At 40.8% G+C, this 26,743-nt stretch overlaps 1 protein-coding gene and 1 pseudogene across 1 annotated transcript; one reads left to right on the plus strand and one right to left on the minus strand.

Moving 5' to 3' along the window:
- The first annotated feature begins 17,890 nt into the window (after positions 1 to 17,890).
- On the plus strand, positions 17,891 to 24,402 carry LOC125511576 (annotated as a pseudogene).
- Positions 24,403 to 24,676: 274 nt separating this feature from the next.
- On the minus strand, positions 24,677 to 25,701 carry LOC125511577 (protein NRT1/ PTR FAMILY 6.3-like). The gene has a single exon (XM_048676986.1). It carries the CDS (start codon positions 25,549 to 25,551, stop codon positions 24,811 to 24,813), a length of 741 nt encoding a protein of 246 aa, XP_048532943.1. The 5' UTR covers positions 25,552 to 25,701; the 3' UTR covers positions 24,677 to 24,810.
- Positions 25,702 to 26,743: the final 1,042 nt, after the last annotated feature.

Consider the following 26,743-nt stretch of genomic DNA (forward strand, 5'->3'; position numbering starts at 1 on the left):
GCCACGACGCTCGCATAGGATAAGAAATTGGGGATCTTATCTTCTTTGGAATTTATTCAATTCAACCCTGTACTTAGAGATAATCATATCTTGCCCCTGCAGTTTCAGATCCAGTAAGACTTAACTGGGATTTACTAAACCGCATGTTTTAGTACCCAGATTTCTGAAATTGTCATTCAGTCTCTAACACTTGCGGTTGCAGTTTTAAGTCTACAGACTTTGTTTGGTCTGCATTTTAATCTATGTGCTTGCTGTAAAGCATATTAAAAAAGTTGTAATGTGTTCAATCTTCTTGCCTCATGCAATCTCTATAACACGTAACTATGTACAACAACTCTATTTTGGCAATTGAAATATATTTTTCTTGCAAATGTTGATGTAAACTCATACTACAAAATTATAGTATGAGACTATCTTCAAATTTTATTTGTGAACCACAAGGTATTGGTGACATCTACTGCATCATTTGCAGATTATCCATCACTATTGTGAGGTCTACATCTTGTCACTTTAACAAGATGACTACCTTCAAAGTGCTATTCCAAATATTAATATTAGATGTGACTACCTCAAGATATCATAAGGTAATACTGGCATCTACTGCAAATTGCAGACTATCCACTATTACTTGCAAGGTCTACATCATGTCACTTTGACAGATGATTACCTTCAAAGTGATTTCATAAATTTAGCATAACATAAGGTAATAGAATATGAACATCTACTGACAAAAGTCAGACTATGTTTTCTATTACTGCGAGATCTACACCGCATCGGTGATTATCTTCAAAGTGTTATCCTATATAAATTGAGGTCTACACATATGAGTAATAGCATCAGCTATCTAAACTTGCTCCTCTGAAGCAATTGTTGTTGTTCACTAAAAAGAAATATTTACTCTCATAGTAAAAGTTATCCATGAAAACACTACACGAAATAACAAATGTTCTAATATCAACTATTAAGCCTCATTTTGCTTGAATATGTAAATATATAAATATTTGCATATACGTGATTGACTTCTATTACATTGGTAAAATACATGGCAGTGAAGCATATGTCACTATTTATAATTATAGTGTGTCCATCCATCAAGATGGATCCCATAATTATGGCAACGATTGAGTGTCAACATTTTTGCAATGTCCACATCACATTGTGGTTATACTTTCACAGTGACTAACCAATGTCAAACAAGCAACGTCTATGTTTTTGGCGGTGACTCTAAAGTTGCAACGCTCATATGCATTTTATGTGTCCCAACTTCACTTAGTTCTCAAACTAAGTACATAATGGATGAATTTTATTCACCGAATATTTCCCTTAATAGAAACATGTGCCATGAGCACATCGCGAATGATCACCCATTCGTTTTCAAGACCTCAAGCCTATCGCTGCTCACAATTTTGTCACTTTAATCAACTTCAAGTTGAGATCCAATGATCAAATATTTTAATATAGATATGGTTGAAAAGCCCTTAATACACTTTACATCCTCTATATGATGGTATCATTTTCCATGATGAAGAAACATGGAATTTCTTAAAATCATCAGATTCACCCAACGGGTTCTACCCATTATTTGAAATTCTTGCTAATGGACTTCAAAGACAACCGAAGACGAATTACCTTAATAGGGAATAAATCGTTTTCAAACGATCACAAAGACAACTCTCAAGTTTGTCAAATGTGTGGTTATACAAACATCGTACCTATGATTACCAAACCCTCAAATACATAGTCAAACCACACCACACATTTGGGATAAATTTTAAAATTTGCAAACTTACAACCAGAAAATATTCTGGTAAATTGTTCTCAAATCTTCATCAAAGAGAACCCAAAAATCTAGTGCAATAAAAGGATGGTGAATTCCATTGCAACGATGATATGTTTGCGTAATAAATTTTTCAATAATATTGGAGACCTCATGTAATCTCTTAATTATCCCAAAATATTATTAACCTATACTTGTTGTACTACAAGTAGTGCGATGTTCAATATCTTATTTCTCGGACATGATATTCGATAAATTTTGAATGTATGAATCAAGTCATACTCAATATTGTTGCGTACACAATAATTTTCTAGATCTTAATAAATTAAATATTTGGCTTGGTAGCCTTAACCATCCTGGTTTGGGATGATTAGAAAATTATTGACAATCCTGTTGGTCACAACTTATCAACAAATTTTCCCAAATCATCAGATTTTATGTGCACCGCATGTGCCATAGGGGAAATAAGTTTTAAGGCACTCTCACCTTAAAATTCTAAGCAGACACTTATTCTTCCTTGAACACATTCAAAAGATATGTCTGGATTGCTTAACCATTATCTGGGGTAATTTAGATACTTCATGGTACTCATATACACATTCATAAAATGTTTTTAAGTGTGTCTCTTATCACACACAACCATGCATGATCTTACTAAATAAATTGCTCAACTATCAAAGTAAGAGCAAATTCTCCTGAAAACAGGATCTATAAACCCATTCGAATGAACAATGTTGTTGAACTCATTCAATGAGCAATTTTTTTGCATTAAGTACTTTATGTACATACCCAGAATGGTTTAGCTAAATTTCTTATCAAAGAGAGTTAAATGAATTACATGACCACTTTTAAAGAATTGTAAAATTACCAGCCTCTTGCTGCACACATACGGCCTTACACACCGTAAGTATGATCTAAATCATACCAACTGCATATCATACTACTTTCCCTTGTAGTTACTACGTGGAAATCAGAAAAGTATTTCTTATCTGCGATAATTCGGTTACATGCCGATATCACCACTCCAGCGTACATCAATGGGCACTCAGAAAATTAGGGATCTATGTGAGGAATAACAATTTATCCGTCAATCAAAATTATTCATAGCCAGCAATAAGGATATTTTCCGCATTAGGGGGAGATAAGTACCACAAAGAATGCCGAAGAAATAAATTAGAAATGTTATTACATTCAATCCTTATATCCACGTACTCAAAGAATCTAAACTAGAAGTTTAGAGAATCATATATTTGCAACACATTGCAAATTTGCCACATACATTTACTGATGACAAGGTGTCACTAAATTCTATATTCCTGCAGTAAAGTGTTAGAAAGAGTGGAGGTACCTGATAAACCACTCTTCTCCCAAAATGAGAGCAAGAGGGGGAGAAAATCTGACAACACGAGATATAACTTCTCATATGCTTCCGCGGAAACAGAGGAAATCAAAACCTTAACCAGTAAATGTAATTCAACATCAAGTTGAAAGACACCTCACTGGATGCTCATCATCCAAAGCCTGACATAAATGTGCCCAAATGTTTTGGTGCCGGGACATCGAAACGCCTTGACTCCATTTGTTATAGAAAATCACAAGGGGTTAAAAAGGAATAAATAAATTATCCACAAACTTCAATCATTCCATCAGAATCGTATAAACTAAAGACTACACTTGTCGACATATATTTCTTCTCAAATTGCTAAACCTTTTGGGCCCCGAACCAAAATCCATGGTAGAGTGCCTCTTGCACTCATATTGGTTCACATAAAAGGAAGCAAGTAATGAAGAATAGCACTCGCTCTGCAAACGAGTGGTATTTACCATAGTAATACCTACTCCTCATAAGTATCTTCCATATGGAATACTAAAAACTTCTCATTCATAGACAAAGTCAATGAGGTGGTGAGAAAGCGAGGCTTGTAGCAAAAGGGTTCACGCAGAGACCCGACATCGATTATGATGTAACATACCCTCTTGGTATGAGTGGAATTATGTTTAGATACTAAATATCATTGGCAATAATAATAATAATAATAATAATAATAATATCCATGCAGTTGATGGATGAAGTGGCTACATACTCATATGAGTCACTCATTTCGGAAATCTCTATTCAAGTCCCTGAAGGGCTTATACTTCCGAATCCAAAAGCAAATCGTAACAAGTTTTGTGTAAAACTTTATAAGTCACTCTTTGACTTGAAATAGTCGGAAATCATATGGTACTACCGACTAAATGAGTTCCTTCTTCAAAAGGATTACTCGAATAATGATGATTATTTATATGTTTAGTAATAGAATCAATTTGATTTTATTTCATCACCTCAGTGTATATTGATGACGTCATCATGAATGTCTATACAATCCCTAAACATACACAAAATCATCTCAAGGCGGAAAATTTGGATTAAACCAAATTTAGCTTAAGTTTACAACTTGAGCATTCTCTCAAGAATACATATCAGTCTACATATATCCAAAGCATATATGAGAAGTTCAATGTGGATATATCACACCAACAAAACGTATATGGTCGATATGAGGAATATTAAATTATATCTCAAGTTCACAATAAATCTTGGACAATTCCATCAGGAAAATCAAGATTTGACCATGATATGATATATGATATTGGCTCTTTACTTGATCCCAACAAAGCCATATCAATGACTAAATTTGATGTAATAGCCTTCTTATGGAAGTCATCTAAATAGAATTTAACGGCTACTTCCACTTATCATTCTCATAATTGCTTTATATAAAGGCATTGAAAATATGCTTAGCTTAGCAGAATGATTAACCACACTCAAAACCATGTCGTTGAGATTCATCAGAATAAAGTAACTTGATTTATCAAGATGCTACCACTTGTGTTACTCAATACATACAGATTATATGAAGAGCGATATCACAAAGCATATTGCTCGAGATTACTTATCCTGATGAATTATAGAAAAGTGATGAAAAATTTGCAAGTAAAATACTGTGAAAATCCAACAGATTATTCACAATGGCATGATCATGTCAATGAAATTGGTACGAGATATCCTCGAGATTTGCAAAGTTCAGGGGGGAGTAATCTCCCAAACTATAACCTGTTAACAATCATCAAATTACATATATTGTACTCTTTCTCCCTTCATGAGTTTTCCCTCATGGTTTCTCATAAAAGGTTTTTAATGAGACAATATTGATACAAGTGTTCACATATGTCATGTCAGTTTCTCCTTATATTTTTCCCATTGGGTTTTAAAGGAGTTTTCAGTGACATATCAGATCGCACTCTTTTCCTTATGAGTTTTCTCTCAAAGTTTCTCATAATGGTTTTTAATGAGGCAATATCTTTTTAAGATAATATGCAATACTTTCAAGTTTTCCCCATTGGGGTTTTTAAAGGAAAATATACAAAGCATATTCATTGTTCTCTAAACTCACCAATGATTTTTCTCCTTCTTCAAAGGTTTTTCTCATATGAGTTATCAAGAGACAATAATCATTATATGTTGCATCATTTTCTCCTTATTATTTTTTTCACTAGGTTTAAAGGAGTTTTAGCAACATATCTACACTATTCTCCTCATATTTTTCCCACAGGGTTTTTGGAGGAGACTTTAAAGATTATACAAGCATTTCTGAAGATGAAGATGATGAGCATTCTCAAGGGCGGCCATATATTAGGAAGGAGTCTATCAAGATGATGTAGATTCATCTAGTGAAGCATAGATTTAGGGGGAGTGTTAAGGATTAATTAAATCCTAATAATCAATGCTTAGGTCGGTTGTTTAGTTTAGCAACCGCGACTATGTAATTACCGCCTCTGTACATGGGTATAAATACCCTATTCTTCAGTCAATGCAGTTACTGTTCAGTCCATTCGTTCCTCTCTCTCTTTTTCTTCTTTACAAGGCCTCCCAAGGATGCCCACCAAGAAGTGATTGGGCCTCATGACCAGGTCAGGGCGAGGCTACCACCGCCGACATCAAGTGTCTCAGCTCTAGATTATGGTAATGTAATAAATGCCTTAGAGATCATTCATGTCATCATGTTTAAATTTGATGAAATTTTAGAATGAGGATATGTCAGAACTTCAATTTATTAAAGGGAAAAACCCTAAAAAAATCAATGAACCCATAATGTCGTTCTAAACCCTGGGGATTTTTGCAAGAGCTCATATTAATTATTTGACTCACTACCAAATAAATTGAGGATTAGAAAGAAATGCTTTGGTCTCTGAAAAAAACAATATTGTATTTGAATTGTTTTATATTCTTCTATAGATAGAATGATATGCTCAAAATTCCTGAATTATTTTATGTGCGCTATCAAGGGTCCAGTGAAACAACATAAAAAGATTCAGAAGATTTGGTGCTCATCGGAGTCAAACAAATTCAAATCAGCATCGAAATAATTGGAATGGAAATTAATAGGGGGGACTCATGCTCTCCCGTCAGGCCTTTGCCACCCTGCCATGGAACATCGGGTCTCGTGCATCCAGGCGTCTGGTCATAGACCCGGCAGTCATATACAGTTGTGGTGCTGTCGGGATCTGCCTTGCTGCCCGTGTGTCTTACGCACCTCGTTCTTTGGTCTTGGTGCCGACCACGGCAATGAGCTCCATTCCATTGTAATAATGTTGCAATTTCAGTTAAGATATACCTGTCATGGATGATTCAATTACAATTTTAGTTGAGATACAGTGCGCTACTGTTCAATTGACGGCATACTTGGTCTAACCTATTATTTGTTTAGCGAAGGAGAATAAAATAAGTAGCATGTAGCCCATGTGTGTAATACCCGAGGCAACATATATAACTTGAAAAGAGTTACACTTGTCTATAGATCAATGATGAAACTCCGAATCTACTTCTCATATTAAATGTATGCCTACCTTTACAGCCTGATACTTATGGTGGGATAGATGTAAACTGGTTCATGAAGGAAAGATTCAAGATGCAAACTAAATTTCCATGAGTGCCCGGGCTATAAGAGCTAACTATGTTAATGCACACTCCCCTAAGGCAACTAGTAAATCAGGAGGATGGAGAGGACCTCTTATTGGTTTTGTTATGCTTAATGTCGATGCCTCTTATGACCATGATTTACTTAGGGGCAAAACTGGGGTTGTTCTTAGAGATGATAATGGGAGATTCATTGTTGGTGGAAACTGGAGGATTGATTGGTGTGCTGACGTATTAACAACAGAATGTTTGGCTCTAAGCTTCGGCCCATTCCTTGCACAAAAGGCGGGTTGCAATCGTCTTGTCATTAATTCTGACAATATGGAGGTGATTGAAGTAATGAAAATGGAGGACATTTGGCGGGAGCGGCGGCAGCATTGTTCGATGATTGCTATTTCATAGCTAGTGATCTTCCGGTTGTTAGATTTGAACATTGTAATAGGGAAGCAAATAAGGTGACTCATGAAATTTCTAGGCTAGCAAAATTTCCAGTCACTACAGACTGGTTTGAGGAGCTTACGAGGGACATTGTACAGTTACTTATTGATGATGTAATAATTATTTCTAATTAATAAAGTTCATGTTTATTTAAAAAACGGATATTCATTTATGAGCCCGGGCTCATCTGCTCCGGTGAGCAATAAAATCAAAAAAAATAGCAAGAATAATAAAAAAGTTCCGATTTTTTTGCATGAAAGATTATGGAGTGCGCCAGATGCATGCAAAATTTTGTGTGTAAATGACAATCGAGGAACTCGTGGCAAAAGAGATAAAATGAGTTCCGAACATTGCATTTTTCAAATTTTCTCACATGCCCGGTTTTTTTCTGAGAGCTACTCAAATGTTCAAACACCATCAAATTTGGAATGGGCATCACGCATTTAAACATATTGCATGCCAAAAAATCAGAATTTTTTAATTGTTTTTAAATTTACTGTTCACCGACGGGAGCATGTAGACCTAGGAGCCAAATCGCCGCGTCCCAAATAACTTCTACTCCTTAACTTGTGCATCGAAGGTAGGCATGAATTTTGTGCATGTTCATAAGATCCATTATGTTTTCTAAGGTCATGATATATCTCTCTTTTTTTTCTACATTTATCTAAGTTATAATCTTTGGTGTATGTTGGAATTGTTGATTCAACTTTACCTTTACTAACAGGGATACACATCTGTAGCATTGTATCAATATATTTGTAGGAGAACCTCTAGATGATCATGGACTTAATACATTGATCAAGCCTGTGTGCATACTTGTCTTTAGTTCTGATATTGACCTTGTTCAAGCTAGATAACAAGTATTATTTTTAATCAGATACCCATGGTTGTGGTGGTGTTTGCCTCCCGTTTCTTCTTCTCCCCATCGGTGGTGAGGCTTTCGCAACCGCCAGTCGAGACTCGATCCGGTGGATATGCTCCTGAGCCCGACAATCAAGGCATAATGTCATCAAGACTATGGACCCTGGTGTGGACCAAGAAGCAGGTTCTTGCCCGAGGCTTCCCAGATGGGAGAAGCCGGACTGCCCGAGGTCGAACAACCAAAAGACGGATTGATCCATCCATTTCATTTGGAAGGAGACTGCCTATATTTCGTCCTTAAGAGAAGCTCAGCCAAAACTCCAGACAAGCTCGGGGGATACAGAGTATTTGCTATATCGAGGGTGGCCCATCGACCGGGAGGCATGTCAATGGGCCGGCCACAAGGCCCAGGAGGCAAAGTCGTGACGAGGGCCCTTCGATGGATAGGAGGCCCGACTTCTAGATGGTTCATCATCTTGGCATGAAAGGCCAAGAATCCATCAACCGATTGGGGATCTTGGTTGGTTAAGAGATTTCAAAACTCTAACTTGGTCCCTCTTTTTAAGGTGAGGCCGTCATCGTCTCGGTAGCAACCTTCATTTCATACTCATAACCCCCTCACATGAAGTGTTTTCCACCGTTAATCAAAAAACACAGGAGTTGGGTATTCCCTCGACAATGAGGGCACGAACCTAGGTAAACTCCCCGTGTGTGACAGGAGGGACGCCTATAAGACTCTAACTAGACCATACCGGCGTGCGTCGCTGCGCCCGTCGATTTATGCAATTCAATGTTAGGCATTGATACGAATATACAGAGACATGTTGTTTCATAATTTTGTATTGTAATTTTAGATTCTGATTTTGTTTTAAGTTGAGTAAATCCTTCCTTCATTGAATTTTTTTGAACCATCCTTTATCGAATATTGAAAGCCAAAGGTATCACATGAAACGACGGGAGGATTAAATAAGCTATTAGTTCGTTCTTGGGGTTGCCTTTTTGAATTTGTCTGAAAGTATGGTCTTGGACTGGGCCTTGTATCACGCTTTTTCAATGTTTAATCTGAAAGAATGGTCTTGGACTGAGCCTTGTGTCACATTTTTTTATGTTTATCATTTAGTAGTTATGTAATATTGTCTCAAAAAAAATTAGAATTGGGTTTCCGTTCTGATTCTGGAGGTTTAACTGAAGTACATTAAGATCGAGTATACTGGTCATGTTTGCTTTTCATCTTATATTCATGGATTAAGCGGGTTGTCTTGGGGTTGGTTTGGATGAGTTTATATCTGGGAATAGGTACCATGATTTGATGCAAAAAAATTATTGTTTAGTACCTATCCCCGAATTTGGAAGTATATTGGATATTATTGTATGAACTGAGAACGTAGGTACCTTTTGGCAAAAATTGGTTAATACTTTAACATGTTATATGGAAATGTTCTATACTTATAGTAGAATGGTGTGTGAGAGGTCAGGCTAATGATCATTATATGTTCAGGCATTCATAAGCATTCAGTTACCATTTGGCACCACATATCTGTAACTGATAACTGGTTTTTTTTGTAACTGATGAATAATGTCATTTGCATTTACTGTTGTTGTATCCGCGTTAGCCTTGTAGGGAAGAAAAATGAGGAGAAACAATGATACATGACAGGAATTAGTAGCTCCATGCTGCAATTTTTTGAGGAGTGGGCACTAAAGGTCTGCTTCGACTGCTGAATTTAGGGTAGGAATCCTTATTTTGCATACAAAAAGATCAACTGAAAACTGAAAAGATGCATTTTGTTATGCTAATAGAATTGAGATATTATATCATTGGGAAAACATTCTTAGTAGAATAGTAGAAGATCGAAGAAGTGCATTTTAAACATTCTTGGTAGAATAGTAGAAGATCGAAGAAGTGCATTTTGCTATAGGAATGGAAACCAAAGCTATGGAAACAAACATTATTCAAAGGTACGATAACCATATGTATAGAAATGCATAAGTTGTTTCATTATTCAGTGCGCAAAAGAGGAATAGTTTTTGCAAAACATAGTACCAAGACACGTTAACTGGTGAAGACAAAATCGTTGATCATCTGATCATGCAGTAGCATTCACACGCAGGCGAAATATTTATTAATCAGAAACAAAATGACTTTAAAAGGTGAATGTATGCAGAAGAACACCGTTTCTTTATTTGCTTATGAAATAAGCCGATCGAAGCTCTTTTATGATAAGTGCATCAAGTTGATGTGCCGGCTTCGGTTCCAGTCCTGTAATCCATAGAAAAGTTTGTAAATAAATAGTACTGTAAGTGGATATGTACTAAACTTTAGGTTGCAAGTTTTGGTCTGGACCTTTTTGATGGCTTCTTGTTAGTGTTGTGTGAATCATTTTTGCTTGCAGTGGCAATTTCAAAAGATGGTGCGCTTCTTGTTCCTTGGCAGAAGATGATTCTATCTGTTCCTCTAATAATTCAAACAAAAATGGCGATGATAATGAAGTAAAAAATTGGTCAAGGATATAACAAAATGAGAAATAATTGTATAGATGTTGCATCAAGTGTAGGAGAGATTTGTCCTTCATTTTTATCACTTTCATTAGTGTTGTCCCCGTCCTTGTCCTCGGTTTGTTTGTCGTTACTGCTAGTGTTTTAAATATCAAAGGGATAAACTAATAGTTTAGTGTACTACATCTTGAGGCATCACACAATGGTCCAGAATTAACTACCTTTACTCGTTTTCTGAACCTAATGCGTGCTAGTTGGTTCTTATTTGCTTGCTCTCTGCTGTATGTAGAATTTTTTTTAAAAGGAGGACCATGGTGTTTTGATTTGGGAGGCACAATATTTTCAATATAACCAGATTGTGATGTCGATGCATCAGTGCCTTGCAAGACATTTGTATGTTTTGCTCGTTTTGATTTATATTTTGATCCAGAGTGTGATGTCGACGCATCACCACTTGCATGCATTTGTTTTTCTTTTCCTCATTTTTCACTTGCTAATAAAATGCTACATAGAGCAAGATCGATACACAGTAGTGTAATTATTCATAACAATTATAATTTGGCATCATATAATAGGAATTAGAGGTACATTCACACGGATAGTAAGATGAGGCATAAGAACACTGGTACTAACCTGTCCGTTAGCCATAGAATACAATAATGCCTAAACCTTCTAATCCAGCAGAATCAGCCTCAAATCCTTAAAAATGAAGACCTACGTTTTTTGTGAGCACAAAAAAAATATGAATAAAGAAAAACAATGAAGACCTGGGGTAAGAGGGGATGCAGAAAGGAGGGAGGATTTGAACGAATTGCATACTTAAAATATTAGCCATCGCTCTTGGAGAATGATTTCCAGAAGTGGGGATAGTTGGGAAGAACCAGCGTAAGATTGCGATTATATAGGTGTTCATGACATGCTCATAAATTGTACGAAGGAAAAACATGAATGCAAAATTGTAACTGACCCAATAATAATTGGCGGCGGCCCATCCACTGCTATTGATGACAATTAAGGTCTGAATTGGCTATAGAAGTTGAATCGACTTGGGTTGTTCATGCGATGGCCCCGTCCGGTTGCGCAGCCTAGCAGATGTCGTCCAGTCGCCCGGCGAGGCGCCGTACGTCTGACCAGTCGATCCTCCAGCGTCGCAGTCATCACTCCCGCATCGCTAGGTTGGGGAACTGTCGTGGATGAGCCACCACGTGATATTTTTTTTAGGAAGCCACGACAAGGGTTCGTGGGGATTGTGCGAGGCTTCCGTGTCCATCCGCTTCACGTGGGAAAACTGCCACAGCCCATTAGGCCCAAGTTAACCCGGAGCGTCCAAAAATGCTAACGGAGCAGCGGCCCATGATGTGAGCGATCTGTATTAGCGAATGATGCAAGATTAAAAGCGATTCACGGCTAATCTAACGACCGACAATGCTTAAAATTGATGATCAGACGGTTGGGAGCGCTGATAACATGAGAGAGTTGGAAAAGTGCTCAGTTTTAATGTATCTAAATGGAGCGTTTATTGAAGGGGTCAAACTGCTACGTGAAACCTGATATGGGCGCCCCGGCTTCTTTCTTTGCGGGGATGGACACCCTGGCTATGGACGCATATGCTCTATTGAAGGGGTTCCAGCCTGCGAATGATCTTGGATTTTTCTCTCTTGTGATTGAATGCTCTTTGGTAGAAATCGTGCAAGCAGTTTTGAACCCTTCAGATTTCCGTGCGACGAGAGCGGTGGTTACGGATGAGTGCCGGCAGTTGATGAGTTTGTTCGGCAAGGCAACAAGTGAGCTTGCTCGTAGAGAGAATGCGTGAGGTGTGGCTTAAACACCTTCCTGATTTTTCTTGTCCCCTCGCTTGTAACAGATGGCTTATTTAATTAAATAAAGTCACGAAAGTTCTAAAAACCAAAAAAAGAAAAACAGTACTACGACCCAACTTCTAGGGACTGAGTCATTTCCTGCCACCTCATTTTTAGTGCTGATTCCTCCACGTGCATTTAACTGAAATCCATGCGTGTGTTGTTTTGTATGTAGTGCACAAAGGACACCATATTTCTATGTAGAGTACGTCGCTTATAGTAGAGAATATTTATTAGCACGTAGGGCAAATTCTACCACTCCATCCAGAAATTGTTTTATTAAGAAAACTTCTGATCTATTTATATTTAATTGTGGTACTACAAGAACATCAGAAATAATAAAAATTGCATCCAGATTAGTACACCACCTAGCAACGAATACAAGCACCGAAGCGTGTCGAAGGCACGCCGCCGTCATAGCCCCCCCCCCCCCTCCTCTATCTTTTTTGACGAGCCAGGAAGAAAAAGCCTGCTCTTGTTTGCCTTAAATTTGGACGAAATCATTAATTAAAGGATACCCTTTGCAAGTTATGGTGTCTCCTCTATCAAAGACAAGTGGCCCATCATATATGGGTCACTTGTCATAACGTAAGAGTTTTAGTGTGATTTCTTTCCACGCGGGTGGGAGATGAGTGGTTTCGTTTGTATTTATTAAATTTTGTTTCTTAAATGAAATATCTCTTGAATCATGCGTCCAAATGATAGAACCATTTTCATCGTTCTGTTCCTCGTGTCGAGATCTTCAAACCTAAATACCACGTTGATATATTTTTTATGAATGGTTTTCATGCAAATTTGGGCTCCCAACTAGAGTAATGTATGCTTCCAGCATGAACTAACTCGTGTTCTCACTTTGTACTAACTAGAGGATACCCCGTGCGTTATTTGCGGGAACTGGTTGATGAAGTTTTGTGTTCATAACATGAAACCAAAATTGAAAATACATGTGACTTTTTATCTTTGATTATGTATAGTTCTAACAATATTGATTGAGTATAAGTACAATAATTGAAAGGATTTTTTTTCATGCATGGTTGAATGTTGTGGTGGGTCTTTTTCCATGCATAATTGCAGTTTGAGGTGGGCCTTATCCTTTTTCATAGTTGTATGATGAGATGGCATTCTTGTGTGTTAAGATAAATAAGTTAGTGTGGAATGACTCTCTTAGGTATATAGAATTTTGTGTTTCCCAACTTGTGCGCCAAGTTTAAATGCATGCTCCCAACTACACAAACATATGTTTTAATGTGAACTAACATGTACCCCGGCGTAGTACTAAACTGTGCTCCCAACTATTACTAATGTGCATGCTTCCAACATGTCTCCCAAGAGACACTAATATGTGATCCCACATATACTAACTTGTGCTCCGCAGAGGGTGTAGCGCAAATTATGCTCCACAAATGAACTAACTTGTGCTCCCACGAGGGGACAAAGAACAACTATGCTCTTGAGTGAAGCACAACCGTGCTCCCATGTGAAGCACATATGTGCTTCACGCTCACTAACAGAAAAACGCAAGTAAAATAGCCAGAAGAAAACAGAGGAAAAACCCCGCTGGCAAGCTTTCTCACTTGTTTGCTCCATCCCTCGCTCCCTCCTGGAGCCCCACACGATAGCATGGTGTGTACTGGAACTGCCCCCCATGGAAGCCCACGAATGGGTGCCCTTCAACTAGTGCATCCTGAAATGGGTGACATGCGTCCATGGAACTCACCGGGTATTCAACCTCAGTTTGTCGCCCAAATAAAACTGTATTGAGTCTAGCATCTGCTCAGCAAGCTGCACGACAAGGAGGGCCCAAAAGTCCATGATTTCCATAAGTTAGCTTATTGTCTGCCGGTGAAGAGATCTGGCACAAAGCATTTGAAAGGACTAATCATCTCCCTTTCTAAAATTGCCACTGGCTCTGCTTGAAACTCTCCTTCTAGTCTCATAGGAGGTAATTCTGGAGTGATCGCCACAACTTAGTGCCCTTCTTTCTTCTTTAATTGAGATACGTGAAAAGCCGAATGTACCATTGATCCCACTGGCAATTTCCATCAATAGGACAAAGTCCCACTCTTTTCTACAATTTCACATGGCCATAGTTTTGGAATGGGTTGGTCACTCTAGCTAGCAAGATCATCTTGTGATTGTTGAGTCATGTTATGTTAAATGGGAAAGTAACCAGGATTACATGAAAACCTGGTTAATCAAAGGGTAAATTTGACAACAAAAAGAAAAAAAGGATAAAAGAAATGTGGTTATAATATACCATTATCTACCACATACCAAACATACATACACCGATATAATTGTATTTTTAAAGAACATCTCTCGCTTCCTCTTGGAACCCCACACGACAGCATGGTGTGGACCGGAACTGCCTCCTTGTAGAAGCCCACGAAGGGGTACCTTCCAACTGGTTCATCCAAACTTGGGTGACATGCATCCATGGGACTCACTGGGTCTTCATCCTCAATTTGTCGACCAAATACAATGTATTGAGTGTAGCATATTCTTAGCAAGTTGCAGGGCAAGGAGGGCCCAAAAGTCCATGATTTTCATAAGTTAGCTTCTTGTCTGCTGGCGAAGAGGTCTGACACAAAGCTTTTGGAAGGACCAATGATCTTCCTTTTTATTATATTACTTTCTAGAATTGCCACTGGCTCGACTTGAAAATCGCCTTCTGGTCCCGTAAGAACTAATTCTGGAGTGATCACTACAGCTTAGTGCCCTTATTTCTTCTTTAATTAAGACACATGAAAATCTGGATGTACCATTGATCCCGCTGGTGATTTCCATCTATAGGACCAAGTCCCAATCTCTTCTACAATTTCAAATGACCATTGTTTTGGAATGGGTTGGTCACTCTAGCAAGCAAGATCATCTTGTGACCGTTGACCTGTGTTATATTAAACGAGGGAGTAACCATGACCATGTGAAAACCCAGTTAATCAAATGGTAATTTTGACAACAAAAAGGAACAAAAAGGATAAAACAAATTTGGTTATAGTATACCATAATCTACCACAATATCAAACATATATATACCGATATATTTGTATTTTTAAACAACATCCCTCGATTCCTCCTGGAGCCCCACACAGCAGCATGGTGTCGATTGGAACTGCCTCCTGTAGAAGCCCACGAATGGGTACCCTTCAACTAGTTAATCCCAAACTTGGGTGACATGCATCCATGGAACTCACCAGGTATTCAGCCTCAATTTGTCAACCAAATACAATGTAATGAGTCTAGCATATGCTCATCAAGACGCGTCGCAAGGAGGGCCCAGAAGTTCGTAACTTCCATAAGATCGAATGTGTTCTTCACTTTAGCTAGCAAGGTAATATTGTGGTTGTTGAGTTGTGTATGTTAAACATATTTCAAGATTTTGCAACGAGAAAGCAACCACAACTACATGAAAAACCGGTTAATCAAATGATAAATTTGACAACAAAAAAGGTAAAACAAATGTGGTTATAGTATACCATAATCTACTATAGTACCAAACACACATACACACATATGTTTGTATTTCTAAACAACATTCCTGAGAGAGAGAGAGAGAGTTCGTCCATGGTGAAATTCCGTCGTGCTCCACTCCGCACACACCCTACAACAACATTGCCTCCCTTCTCGCATGCTCCTCCACTCTAGAGGCCCCCCTCACGCACTAACATCGCCTCCCTCCTCTTTTTCCTATTCACATATATGCTCATGTGGGTGCTACTAACTCCTGCACTCCCGACATGATACACAGACATTCCTCGGTAGAGCCATGGATGCCAACGAGGCCTCAAGTGGGAGGGGGTCACTTCTCGGCGCTACTATCGGTAGCTTGTGGCGACTTCTTCGTGAGGGAACGACACTGTAGTGCGGCATCTTTTGTATGACACCTTCTCCCCGAGTTCACCCCGTAGGCGCCTTTTCATAGATGGGCAGGTACCACTCAAAACTCATTAGTGTATCGAGACGCCTTTGAGTTTTCTATTAAACTTACATACACAATGATAGGCGTCTCGATCCACCGTTTGGTATACAAGCACTGTCGGGTACCGCTTCAAAACTCATTGGCGTCTTATTTCTCCTTGGCACAGATGCAACCTAGTCTCCCTCACGAGAGTGTTTGGCACCACAGCTGGAAAATGACAAGGCCATGGGCATGGGATTTTTTACAATGGGACAAAGGGAAAAGAGATCCCAAGTTTTCAGCAAAAATCATAACTAACCATGCAAATGATAACCCTTAGAAATTATATTCACTCGTATCGATGTCATAATCAACTAGCAAACAATAATAACATATATCAAATGCCAACACTTTGTCAAAACAATCATGGATTGGGGGGAAATGGCCACTCGACCCATGTCCACCTTAGGAGTCAGGAGTAAGTCCTGCTAGGCATGTCCCACCATCGAAATCGCTGCCAAAGCAACACCGTTGTTTCGTGAAGCCTTTGCCCAGGAAATGAAACTGTAGCTTTTCTATAAGTTGCGATGGTTTTGTGTAATTTACTAGCGTGATGCGTTAACGTTATATTCTTTCATAGTTCACGCATGTAATTAAACAATCATTGAGATCTAAAAGGGCCTCTAGAATTTTCACAAAAAATAAATAAATAAGAGGGCCTCTAGAAAAAAACCGATCATTGAGATCTAACCGGGCCTAAAACGATCATTGATTGAAAGAAAATAGGGTTTCCTCTCCCCAAATATACGTGCGGCCAACAACCGCCTCTCCCTCAAAAAAGCCTAGGGTTTCCTCTGCCTCCTGCCGGCACCATCGCCGGTCCTCCTCGTCTCTGGTGGTCTTAGGGCCATGGCGGCGTGGTGGATCTCGACTCTTGCATGTGGGAGGGCTCCGTCTTTAGATGTTCCTTCGAGTTTTGTTAGGGTTTGTGTCTTGCTCAGGAAGACAACACGACGGCGTATTCCTGGAGATGAATAAGGTTCTCCCTGCCTAGCACTCGTCCCGATGGTGCGTATAGCATCATCAGTGGGTGTGTAGGGATGTGCTTTCGACGGATCTGTCCTTGATGGATTTGCTTGGATCTGGTCGTAGTGTGTTTACGACTCTACGTTCGTGCGTATTCAAGTTGGATTCTTCCGATTTACGCTACTCTTCAACAGCGACGATTGATGTTCTGGTGTGCTGGTCCTATGTGGTCTTAGCACGACGACTTCCCAACTGTCTATTGCAACAAGTTTTGCCCGGCTCCGGCAAGGAAGGGGTGATGACGGCGGCGCGCCTTCAGCTCGCTTCAGTGTTTGTAGTCGTCACTAGATGATCTACAGATCTGAATGTAATTTTTTATTATTTTTTGTATTCATTGTACTGCCATGCCATACTTGATGATGAATAAATCGGAAGTTTTCTCGAAAGTAAAAAAACGATCATTGAGATCTAAGCGGGCCTCGTGTTTACTCGTAAGCTGAGCCAAGCCAGTGTCACCACCCAATTTAAGCGGACCGGACCCCCACTCAGCTGCTACTACTAGAAGTTAAGCAAGTCGACGACGACGACGACTTGCGCCGCCGGCTTCCTATAAAATCGGCGCGCCTCTCGTCTCCTCCGCCCCACTCCATCGTGATCGTCAGCTGCCTACCTACCTCCCTCCCTCCCTCCAGCCGAGGAATCAGCAAAAAACAAATGCCACTGTGATTGTGCTTGTGCGCGAGCCAAGGAGAAAGGGGGGGAGGGGATCGACGACGATGCGGATGCGGGCGCGGGACCTGCACCCGCTCTGCTGCCTCCCCGTGGACTGCCCCGGCGGGTGGTGCGCCGACCGCTCCCCGTCCTCGCCCCCGCCCGCGCCGGCGCCGGCCGCCGTGGCCGGGCTGCTCCACAAGTGGACCAACATCGGCAAGGGCTGGCGCCCGCGCTGGTTCGCCATCCTCCGCGGCGGCCTCCTCGCCTACTCCAAGATCCGCCCCCGCGCCGCCGGCTCCCCGACCCCTTCGGCGCCCGCGCCGGAGGACGGCCGCCCCAGGCTGATCGGCCCCGCCGGGTACGCCGCCGCCGCCCCCGAGGACCGCCCCATTGGGCTCGTGCACCTCAAGGTCCGTCCGCCCGTCTCATCCCATCTGATTGATCCCGCCGCCGCCGCGCGCTCCTCTGCTTCTCTTTCCCCACCCGAAAGAATCGAATTTTATTTTTAGCCTGGTAGATTCTTGCCCTTTTTTCCAGTTGGTCTGTTATTAGAAGACAGATTCAGGGAGGTTTCGCCATTGTTCCACTGCTTGCTACTCAATGCCTGCCGGCCATGGCGATGATCTTCAACTGTTAATGCTCTGCTCTGATGATAATAATCTTACTAGGTGGATTCAGAGCAGGTGGAGCTATGCGCATAGATAAAATACACAGTAACAAACAAACAAACAAATGGGAGCTGTAAAGCTAGAGAGACCAACGCGTCACATCACTCTGAGTTCGGCCTCGGCCGTGTCCGCATCCACTGACTCTACCTAGCTTAGCTTCCACCCCACCCACATCAGAATCATCGACACCCACTTCCCAGATCTTCACAACAAGCTAGAGCTGCGACATTTACCAACCTACAGTACGTACTAAACTGTACTAGTATACATTTGTTTAGTTAATTACCTGGATTAATCGATCGATGGAGATGGCGGAACGGCGACGGCGAGTGCTTACTGCTTAGTTATGCGTGCCTTTCCTGAAAGCAACTGCCCCTTTTGAATTGGCAAAGCACACGTGAGCTTTCCTGCAACGCAAATGCTGTTGTGGGATCCAACCACCCAGACCCAGGTAGGGGTTGCCAGTGACAGTGAGCACCATCTCCGTGGAGATCAACTCACACCAATGGGGCTAAACAAGATTAGCAATGCTGCTTGCCATCTTTTCCTTTTTGCCCTTTTTTACATTACATTTTACAGCCCCCTCTGGTGAAGAAGTATCTCCTCCGGTGAGTCTCCACATATGAAGAATGACACCATGCGCTGTGCTGGGCATGTGAAGCAACCAACTGGCTTCCAGCTGGATTCGCTCTCTCGGGTTTAAACTGGGTACTGATGGGGCCTTGGCATTGGATGTTCTTGAGCTGTTGGAATCTGAGGCATATGGTGGGGAAGGGGACTTTTAGGGCCCTCGTGTTTGTGTGAAACTGTGAACCATCCTGTCTATAGTTGTTAGTGCTGCCAGGTAGCCACATTCATACCTTCAACAATTTCAGTTGAAATGATGCGGTAAAGCAAAGGCTCTACAGTGTAGTACATTCTCTCTTCTTTTGTTTACCTACTAGGAGTAATTCTAAGTACTACACATGGTTTTTTGTAGCTGTGAACAAACAACACTTTCTGATTCGCATTCCACAGAACCACACAAACAGTTGGCACATGCTTAAAATTGCACATGTTTTGGCAGAAAACTACACATTGCACAAAACAATTCAATTCTTTGGCTGCTGGCTAGTCGGTCCGGTATGCCAATTACACCGATGATTGTGTTCCACCAGTCAGGTTCTCACTTCTTTTACATGAATCGATTGTGTTTCATTAAAACATCCCCATAAAGTATGTCTGGTTTTCTTAAAGGCATATTTAGACTATTAGTTTTCTGCTGGTTGTTCTAAAAATGCATGACTTTGTTAGAATGTGCTCTTTATCGAATATAAAAAAATAATCTGAGGGCATCTTTCTTATTAATTTGGGCAAGTCTCATTGAATGGCATAGTGTATAGAGAGAATATGTAATCTTGTTAGATCTGCAGGTTTTGGTTGCTAACTTTATCATCTAAAATTTCGCCAGATATCATCATTCCGTGAAAGTAAATCAGACGATAAGCGGTTCTATATAATTACTCCAACCAAGACGCTTCAGCTGAGAACCAACTCAGTTAAGGATCGTGTGGCTTGGATTGAAGCCCTTGTTTCTGCGAGAAGTGAATCTTCTCCCAATGGAGTCTTACTGTATGACCAGAATGATGCATCCTTTTCTACAGACAGGCTTAGAAATCGTATGCATGCTGAAGGTCTTGGTGAAGAGGTTATTAAAGACTGTGAGCAGATTGTCCATTCAGAATTCTTGCAGTATTATACACAGATGAAACAACGTTGTGAAGAGTATTTGAGCTTTCTTGGCAGTCTTCCACAACAGCTTGAGGTAACATTTTCTCAAGACTTGCTGCTAGGTGTATCAGTGAACTCAATCTGCTCCCACTACTTTGATGATTGACCATCTCATTAATTTAACGTGGATTGCAAGAAAGCATTTGGTGCACTGTTGAACTTTTTTTAGAATCAACTGTGTGGTCCCTGTACCCTCAGTACACTATATTCAAGTCGCTTTTTGAGTTATTAGAAGAAATTATAATTTTTTGATTAATTCGAAATAATGGGTTTTGCATTTATCGTGGATTATGAAATAATCAGTAGCCATTCTAACTCTGTTTTAATTTGAGTTACATGTACAGAAGTTGAACATGCCAACCTTAATCCAAAAAAGTTCGCCCCGTCTAGAAGAATTAAGGATACCGCAGACACTTATCTCTGATTTCGTTTGACCCTTCCAGCATTGTATAAGTATTACAGTAAACTGTAGAAAGATCCTCATTTCTATTGAGATTTTTTGGTGACATAACCATATTGATTTTATTTTGGATGTGATGTGCGTGATTGCCGTAATAACTACACCCCGGGCATCCTCCCAGTGCTCAGGCCCAAACTATCACTAAATACTGCTTAATAATAATTATTAAGAGGAAAATCAGTTTGATTGACCTCAAAAGGCAGAATAACAACAGTCAGACCGGAAATTTTGGGTCTTCCCCTGCTTATTCCCAGTTGGAAACTGAACTAAGCAATATAGAGAAATGCAATAACCTGCTCTTCATGCTGATATGCTGTGTCTTTCAGGTACTTAATGAACAAGATACTACACACTCTATCAGACCTGAATGTTCCTGCTCTGGACATGGAAAATGTTGTGGTACTTGATTTTTTTTTTTGAACTCTTTATGTTTTCTATGTTTCTCATACTAGAATCCTGTTCGCATCCATGATTCATGCAATTAGCTTCGAGGAAAAATATCAATTTGGTATTTCTAGTTTGATCGGTGTTTGTACCTTTTTTCCTCATCCTCTCAGTTTAAGCTTTTAATGCACAATTTCCAGTTGCTCTCGTGCTGTACCGTTGTCTCAAGATGGATGTTTGAACATGTTTATTTGATAATCTTTTTGTTGTTTGTTGTTAAACTGCTATCATATCACATCAAATTTTGAAAATGCAGAATGCCATGTTTATCTGTTGAGCTTTCATATGTGGAGCAAGATAAAAGAGAAAATGAATTTTAGCTTTCTGTTGTTCTTACTTTTTTTTCTTGACCTTTTTCTATCAGAGAGCAGCAACACGGAATCATCCGATGATGCTGGGATTCAGGAGTTAGATGGAATCGTCAGATGAAGATGACTATAACTTCTGTGATACAAGACAAAGTTTCAGTGATTCTGCTGCGAGTCCTGACATGAGGATGAAGCATTCAAATTCGAGCAACGATGTCCAGCAATACAATCATAATTTTGTAGAATCAAGATCTGGCAAGGGAGAGAATGAATGTTTATTGCTGCCACCAAAACGCCGCACAAAGTTGCCTGAACCAGTTGAAAAGGAGAAGGGCGTTAGTCTTTGGTCAATGATCAAGGACAATGTTGGGAAAGATCTGACGCGGGTCTGCCTGCCTGTTTACTTTAATGAACCGATTTCATCTCTTCAAAAATGCTTTGAAGACTTGGAATATTCTCATTTGTTGGACCATGCATATGATTATGGCCTAAAGGTATGAAAATGTCATCCTTCATGCATCTTTCTTGTGATTTGTTTTTTTGTTTTTGTTTCTGTCTTGTCAATGATACTTAAAATTAGTGGTAGCTTTTAAAATTTAGTGAACAACAAGATGTTTATTTCCACCATGACTCATTCTAAATGTATCTTATCTGGCTGATCTGAATTTTATTTGTTCATTAGATGCAACATGGCATCTGTTACATTTTTACCAACTCTGATCAATTAATAGTTCACTGTTAGTCTGGAAACTAGCTGGCTATAATTTTTCAGTATTCTGAGCATCAATCTGAATCCAGGGCAACAGTGTGATGAGAACTCTATGTGTTGCTGCATTCGCTGTCTCTGGGTATGCTTCCTCTGATGGCCGGCCCTGCAAACCTTTTAATCCTTTGCTAGGGGAAACTTATGAAGCTGATTTTCCTGAAAATGGAATCCGTTTCTTCTCAGAAAAGGTCAGTTATTGGTAACGATGGAACTAAGTTTAGCAAGTTTCATTCAGTGAGAATTGTCATGATATATTTCTATTTGTTCTCTACAAACAGTTGTAATTTCACTTTCTACTGTTATCTGCCGTTAGACCTTTTGCTGTTACTGTTACGAACTATACCTGAAGTCATTATGTTATTCCCTTCTTGGTACCAGGTTAGTCATCATCCAATGGTCATGGCCTGTCATTGTGAAGGAAGAGGATGGAAATTTTGGGGAGAGAGCAATGTAAAGAGCAAATTCTGGGGACAAACAATTCAGCTTGATCCTGTTGGTGTTTTAACATTAGAATTCGATGATGGAGAAATTTTCAAATGGAGCAAGGTAAAAGACCTTCCTGGAGACCACTAGCCTTTAATCATTGATTGCAGGACAGGCAGACCGCCTCACCCATGCCCAAATCCAATAAACGATGCTTGTCCAGCAGGTCTCATAGTAGTGAACCCTTTTTTTTTTGCTTATGAAAAATCTGAACTTCTTACTCTCTGTGCCAGGTTACAACAACCATTAATAACCTTATCATCGGTAGACTTTATTGCCATCATCATGGGACGATGAAAATAAGTGGGAACAGACAACATTCATGCAAGCTTACCTTTAAACAGCAGTCGTTTCTTGAACGTAACCCTCGACAGGTAAAACAGAACATAAATGCCAGTTCCCACAACCTATGTGTTTTTCACCTTCCCTGTCATCTCCATAGATCTTACTAAGATATAGTCCTATGCAAGGTTCAAGGAGTTGTTGAGGATATTGGCGGTACCAAGGTTGCTACCTTAAGGGGAAAGTGGGACGAGAGCTTGTACTGCAATGTTACTAATGACGGAGTAAATTCCAGTGCTGAATCCACTCTGCTGTGGGAGAAACATGAGCCTCCAACTAATCCCACACGATACAATTTGTCATCATTTGCTATAACCCTAAACGAGCTGACTCCAAATCTCAAGGTACACCATTGGCAGATTCAGCTCGCTATCTCGGTACTTCTCTCAGCTAGCTCTGATACTGAAGCTCCGTTTTTGCCTATTGTTTAGGAGAAACTTCCTCCAACAGATTCAAGGCTCAGACCGGATCAGCGACACCTAGAGAATGGGGAGTACGATAAAGCCAACTCTGAGAAGCTACGGTTGGAGACAAGGCAACGGATGGTACATCTTCCTGCATGTTCTCCTACATGTTCATGGAAATAACACTTGCGTTCACAGTTCTGTTGAAGGCCCTACTTTCACAAAAATGTCTTAACTGAAGTACTGGATCTCTTCATGTACAGGCACGGAAAATGCAGGATAATGGATGGAAACCGAGATGGTTCGACAGGGACACCGAAGACGGAGCGTTCCACTACACCGGCGGTTACTGGGAGGCGAGAGAGCAGAGGAAATGGGATGGCTGCCGCGATATATTCGGTGAATTGCCCGACAAGAAAACTTATCCGGTTCCCGCTAGTGTGGGTATATAGCTCAATTATGTAGCAGCTATTCCATTTCCACCAAATAGGTGTTAGCGTGAAAAGTATTACTGAAAATATATACTACAACTACTAGCTGGCTTTCCCAATCCTCATTGTGGAGAGATGAGCTCATTCATCTCCCCTGTATGTAAACAAATACTATGACATACGACTATGGACATTATAAACTGTGTCTGTGTCCACAGGCTTGCAAGATGTAGTAGGTGCTATAGCTTGTGGTTGTTAAACCTAGATTGTCAATAATAATATTCTTCTTTAGCTGTATATGTTTTCACACAACCAATGAGTGCCTTGTTATCAAGTGCTTAAGTATAAATCTAGTGATCAAGCGCTGATCAAGAATGTTTGTGCAGTTAACCAAATCCCAGCAATTCTGCCTGGAAAGATCAGGACATACTTGACATTTTTATGTTGCACTTATCTCCAAGGTCATGATATACTTGACATTTTTATGTTGCACTTATCTCCAAGATCATGACATACTTGATATTTTTATGTGTTGCACTTATCTAGCGGTGCCTTAACCTCGACAAGCAACTCGTGCATTCTGCAGAGCCGTTGATAAACACCTAAAACATTTTTATTCTGTTCTGCTCTTACAAATTTTCATCACCATCATCACCGAGGTTCTAAAATACAATAAAACTAAACTAAAACCCAGTTCGTCATCTATCAAGCATGGACGGCCACTTCTTCGACGTGGAGTTCGATGAAGCCGGCGTTTGCCAGGCGCTTCTCCTTGTACACGTACCCCTTGGCGGCGGCGACGAAGATCCCAAGGTTGGCGGTGCTGATGGCGGCGAGCAGCCAGTAGAAGTAGTCGAGCCTCCCCTTGTCAATGTCGTTGGCGAGCCACGGTCTCCGGCCACCGGAGGTGGTCACCGCGTGCACGACGGAGACGAGACCGGAGCTGAGGAAGAAGCCAAGCGAGAGCGTGGTGAGGAAGAGGCCGGTGCTCATGGTCTTCATGTCCCTGGGGCACTCGCGGAGGAAGAAGTCGAGCTGGCCGATGTATGTGAACGCCTCTCCGGCGCCAACGAGGAGGAACTGTGGCACGATGAGGAAGACGGAGAGCTGGATGCCCGCGGTAGAGGCGGAGAGGCGGTGGCGCTCGGTTAGCCCGGCAACGGCCATGGCGAGGATGGAGAGGAAGAGGCCGACGAAGATGCGCTGGAGCGGGGAGAGGCCTTGAGGGTTGCCAGTGAGGCGGCGAGCGAGCGGCGCGATGAGGCGGTCGTAGATAGGGACGGTGAGGAGGATGGAGCCGACGAAGAAGACGGTGAGGGAGCCGGCGGGGATGACAAAGGAGGGGCCGAGACGGCGGTCCAAGGCTTGGGCCTGGGAGACGGAGAAGGTGGTCATCTGCGCGTAGACGGTCCAGAAGACGATGGTGGTGGCCCACGTGGGCAGCATCCGCACCACCTGCTTCACCTCCTCAACCTCTGTCACTGTGCACACCGCCCACTTCTTCCTCTTCTTCTTCCCCGACGACGGGGACGACGGCTCCAGCTCCACCTCTACTATTGCAGCCTGATCAAGGAACCTGCACGTGGATGATCATTAATCCATGATAATTAATATAAGCAACATCAAGAGTACACCATATGATTAGAAACTGAATTAATTAACCATTGTTCGTAAATACTCTATCTGTCTCAGTTTACTCATACTTTGTGTGTTAGAAACATTACACGTATCAAGGAGGAGGAGCCCAAAGGAGTTGTCTGCCGGATTCTAAAAACGTGAAAATAGGATAAATCACACATGGTTAGAATGTCATATTATTAAATTCTACAAAAGCGCATAGAAGCTGTTTGGTTGCACCACATGGAAAAATGCAAGAACTTCTGTATACCATTAGATGCATGGTATAGTTGTCATAGCAACAAAAGAAAATTTTCCATGAGATTACTACCAACTGTAATTTCCTTTGAAATTGCATACAATATCTCTACTATTAAAGATCAATCGTTCGGCCAACTTGATGGCGCACGAGATTATGATGTTTAGATTTGATAATAGGTCGGATGGTTTTCTTTTTAATAGCCGTCCACCCTGCGTGATGTATGCCATAACGAATGATGTAACATCCTTTTAGTTCATTAATACCGTGGGAAGGTGTTTAGAAAAAAAAGGAGTCGGGGATTGCATGTTTGTATGTCCAACTCCCCCTTCGCTAGCTTCAAACAAAAAACTCCCCCTACCCACGACCCCCCTCACCCACGTCCAGCACTAACCAAGATCTAGAATATGTTGGGTGTAAGATTTACGTCGGACGTTATTGGTGTTGAACCATTAGAATATGTATGCCCTCATTGCAACGCACGAACAATTAGCTAGTAGACTATAGTAGCAATTTCTATGGTTTCAAATCATGTAGACCAAATAGATTTGTGCAAGAAACCTTTGTTAGGAAGAAAATCCTCCCGAATTCTATAAAATTTGGATTCCATACTTCCCCCTTTAAAGGGCTTTGGAGATGTCTCGGCCTCTCGGCGGATTGGATGATGAAGTTGCTTGGAGGTGGAAGAGTTGCTTTGAAGTTAATGACCATATTGGTCCATACTTTCACACTTTAAAGGGATCGGATAGGGGATCCACTATC

Source organism: Triticum urartu, chromosome 5 (assembly GCF_003073215.2).
Source record: "Triticum urartu cultivar G1812 chromosome 5, Tu2.1, whole genome shotgun sequence".
In the NCBI taxonomy this organism is placed as follows: Eukaryota; Viridiplantae; Streptophyta; class Magnoliopsida; order Poales; family Poaceae; genus Triticum; species Triticum urartu.

What these genes read in the sequence shown, in the direction of transcription:
- LOC125511577 (XM_048676986.1), bottom strand. Translation starts at nt 25,551, where the DNA reads ATGCTGCCCACGTGGGCCACCACCATCGTCTTCTGGACCGTCTACGCG.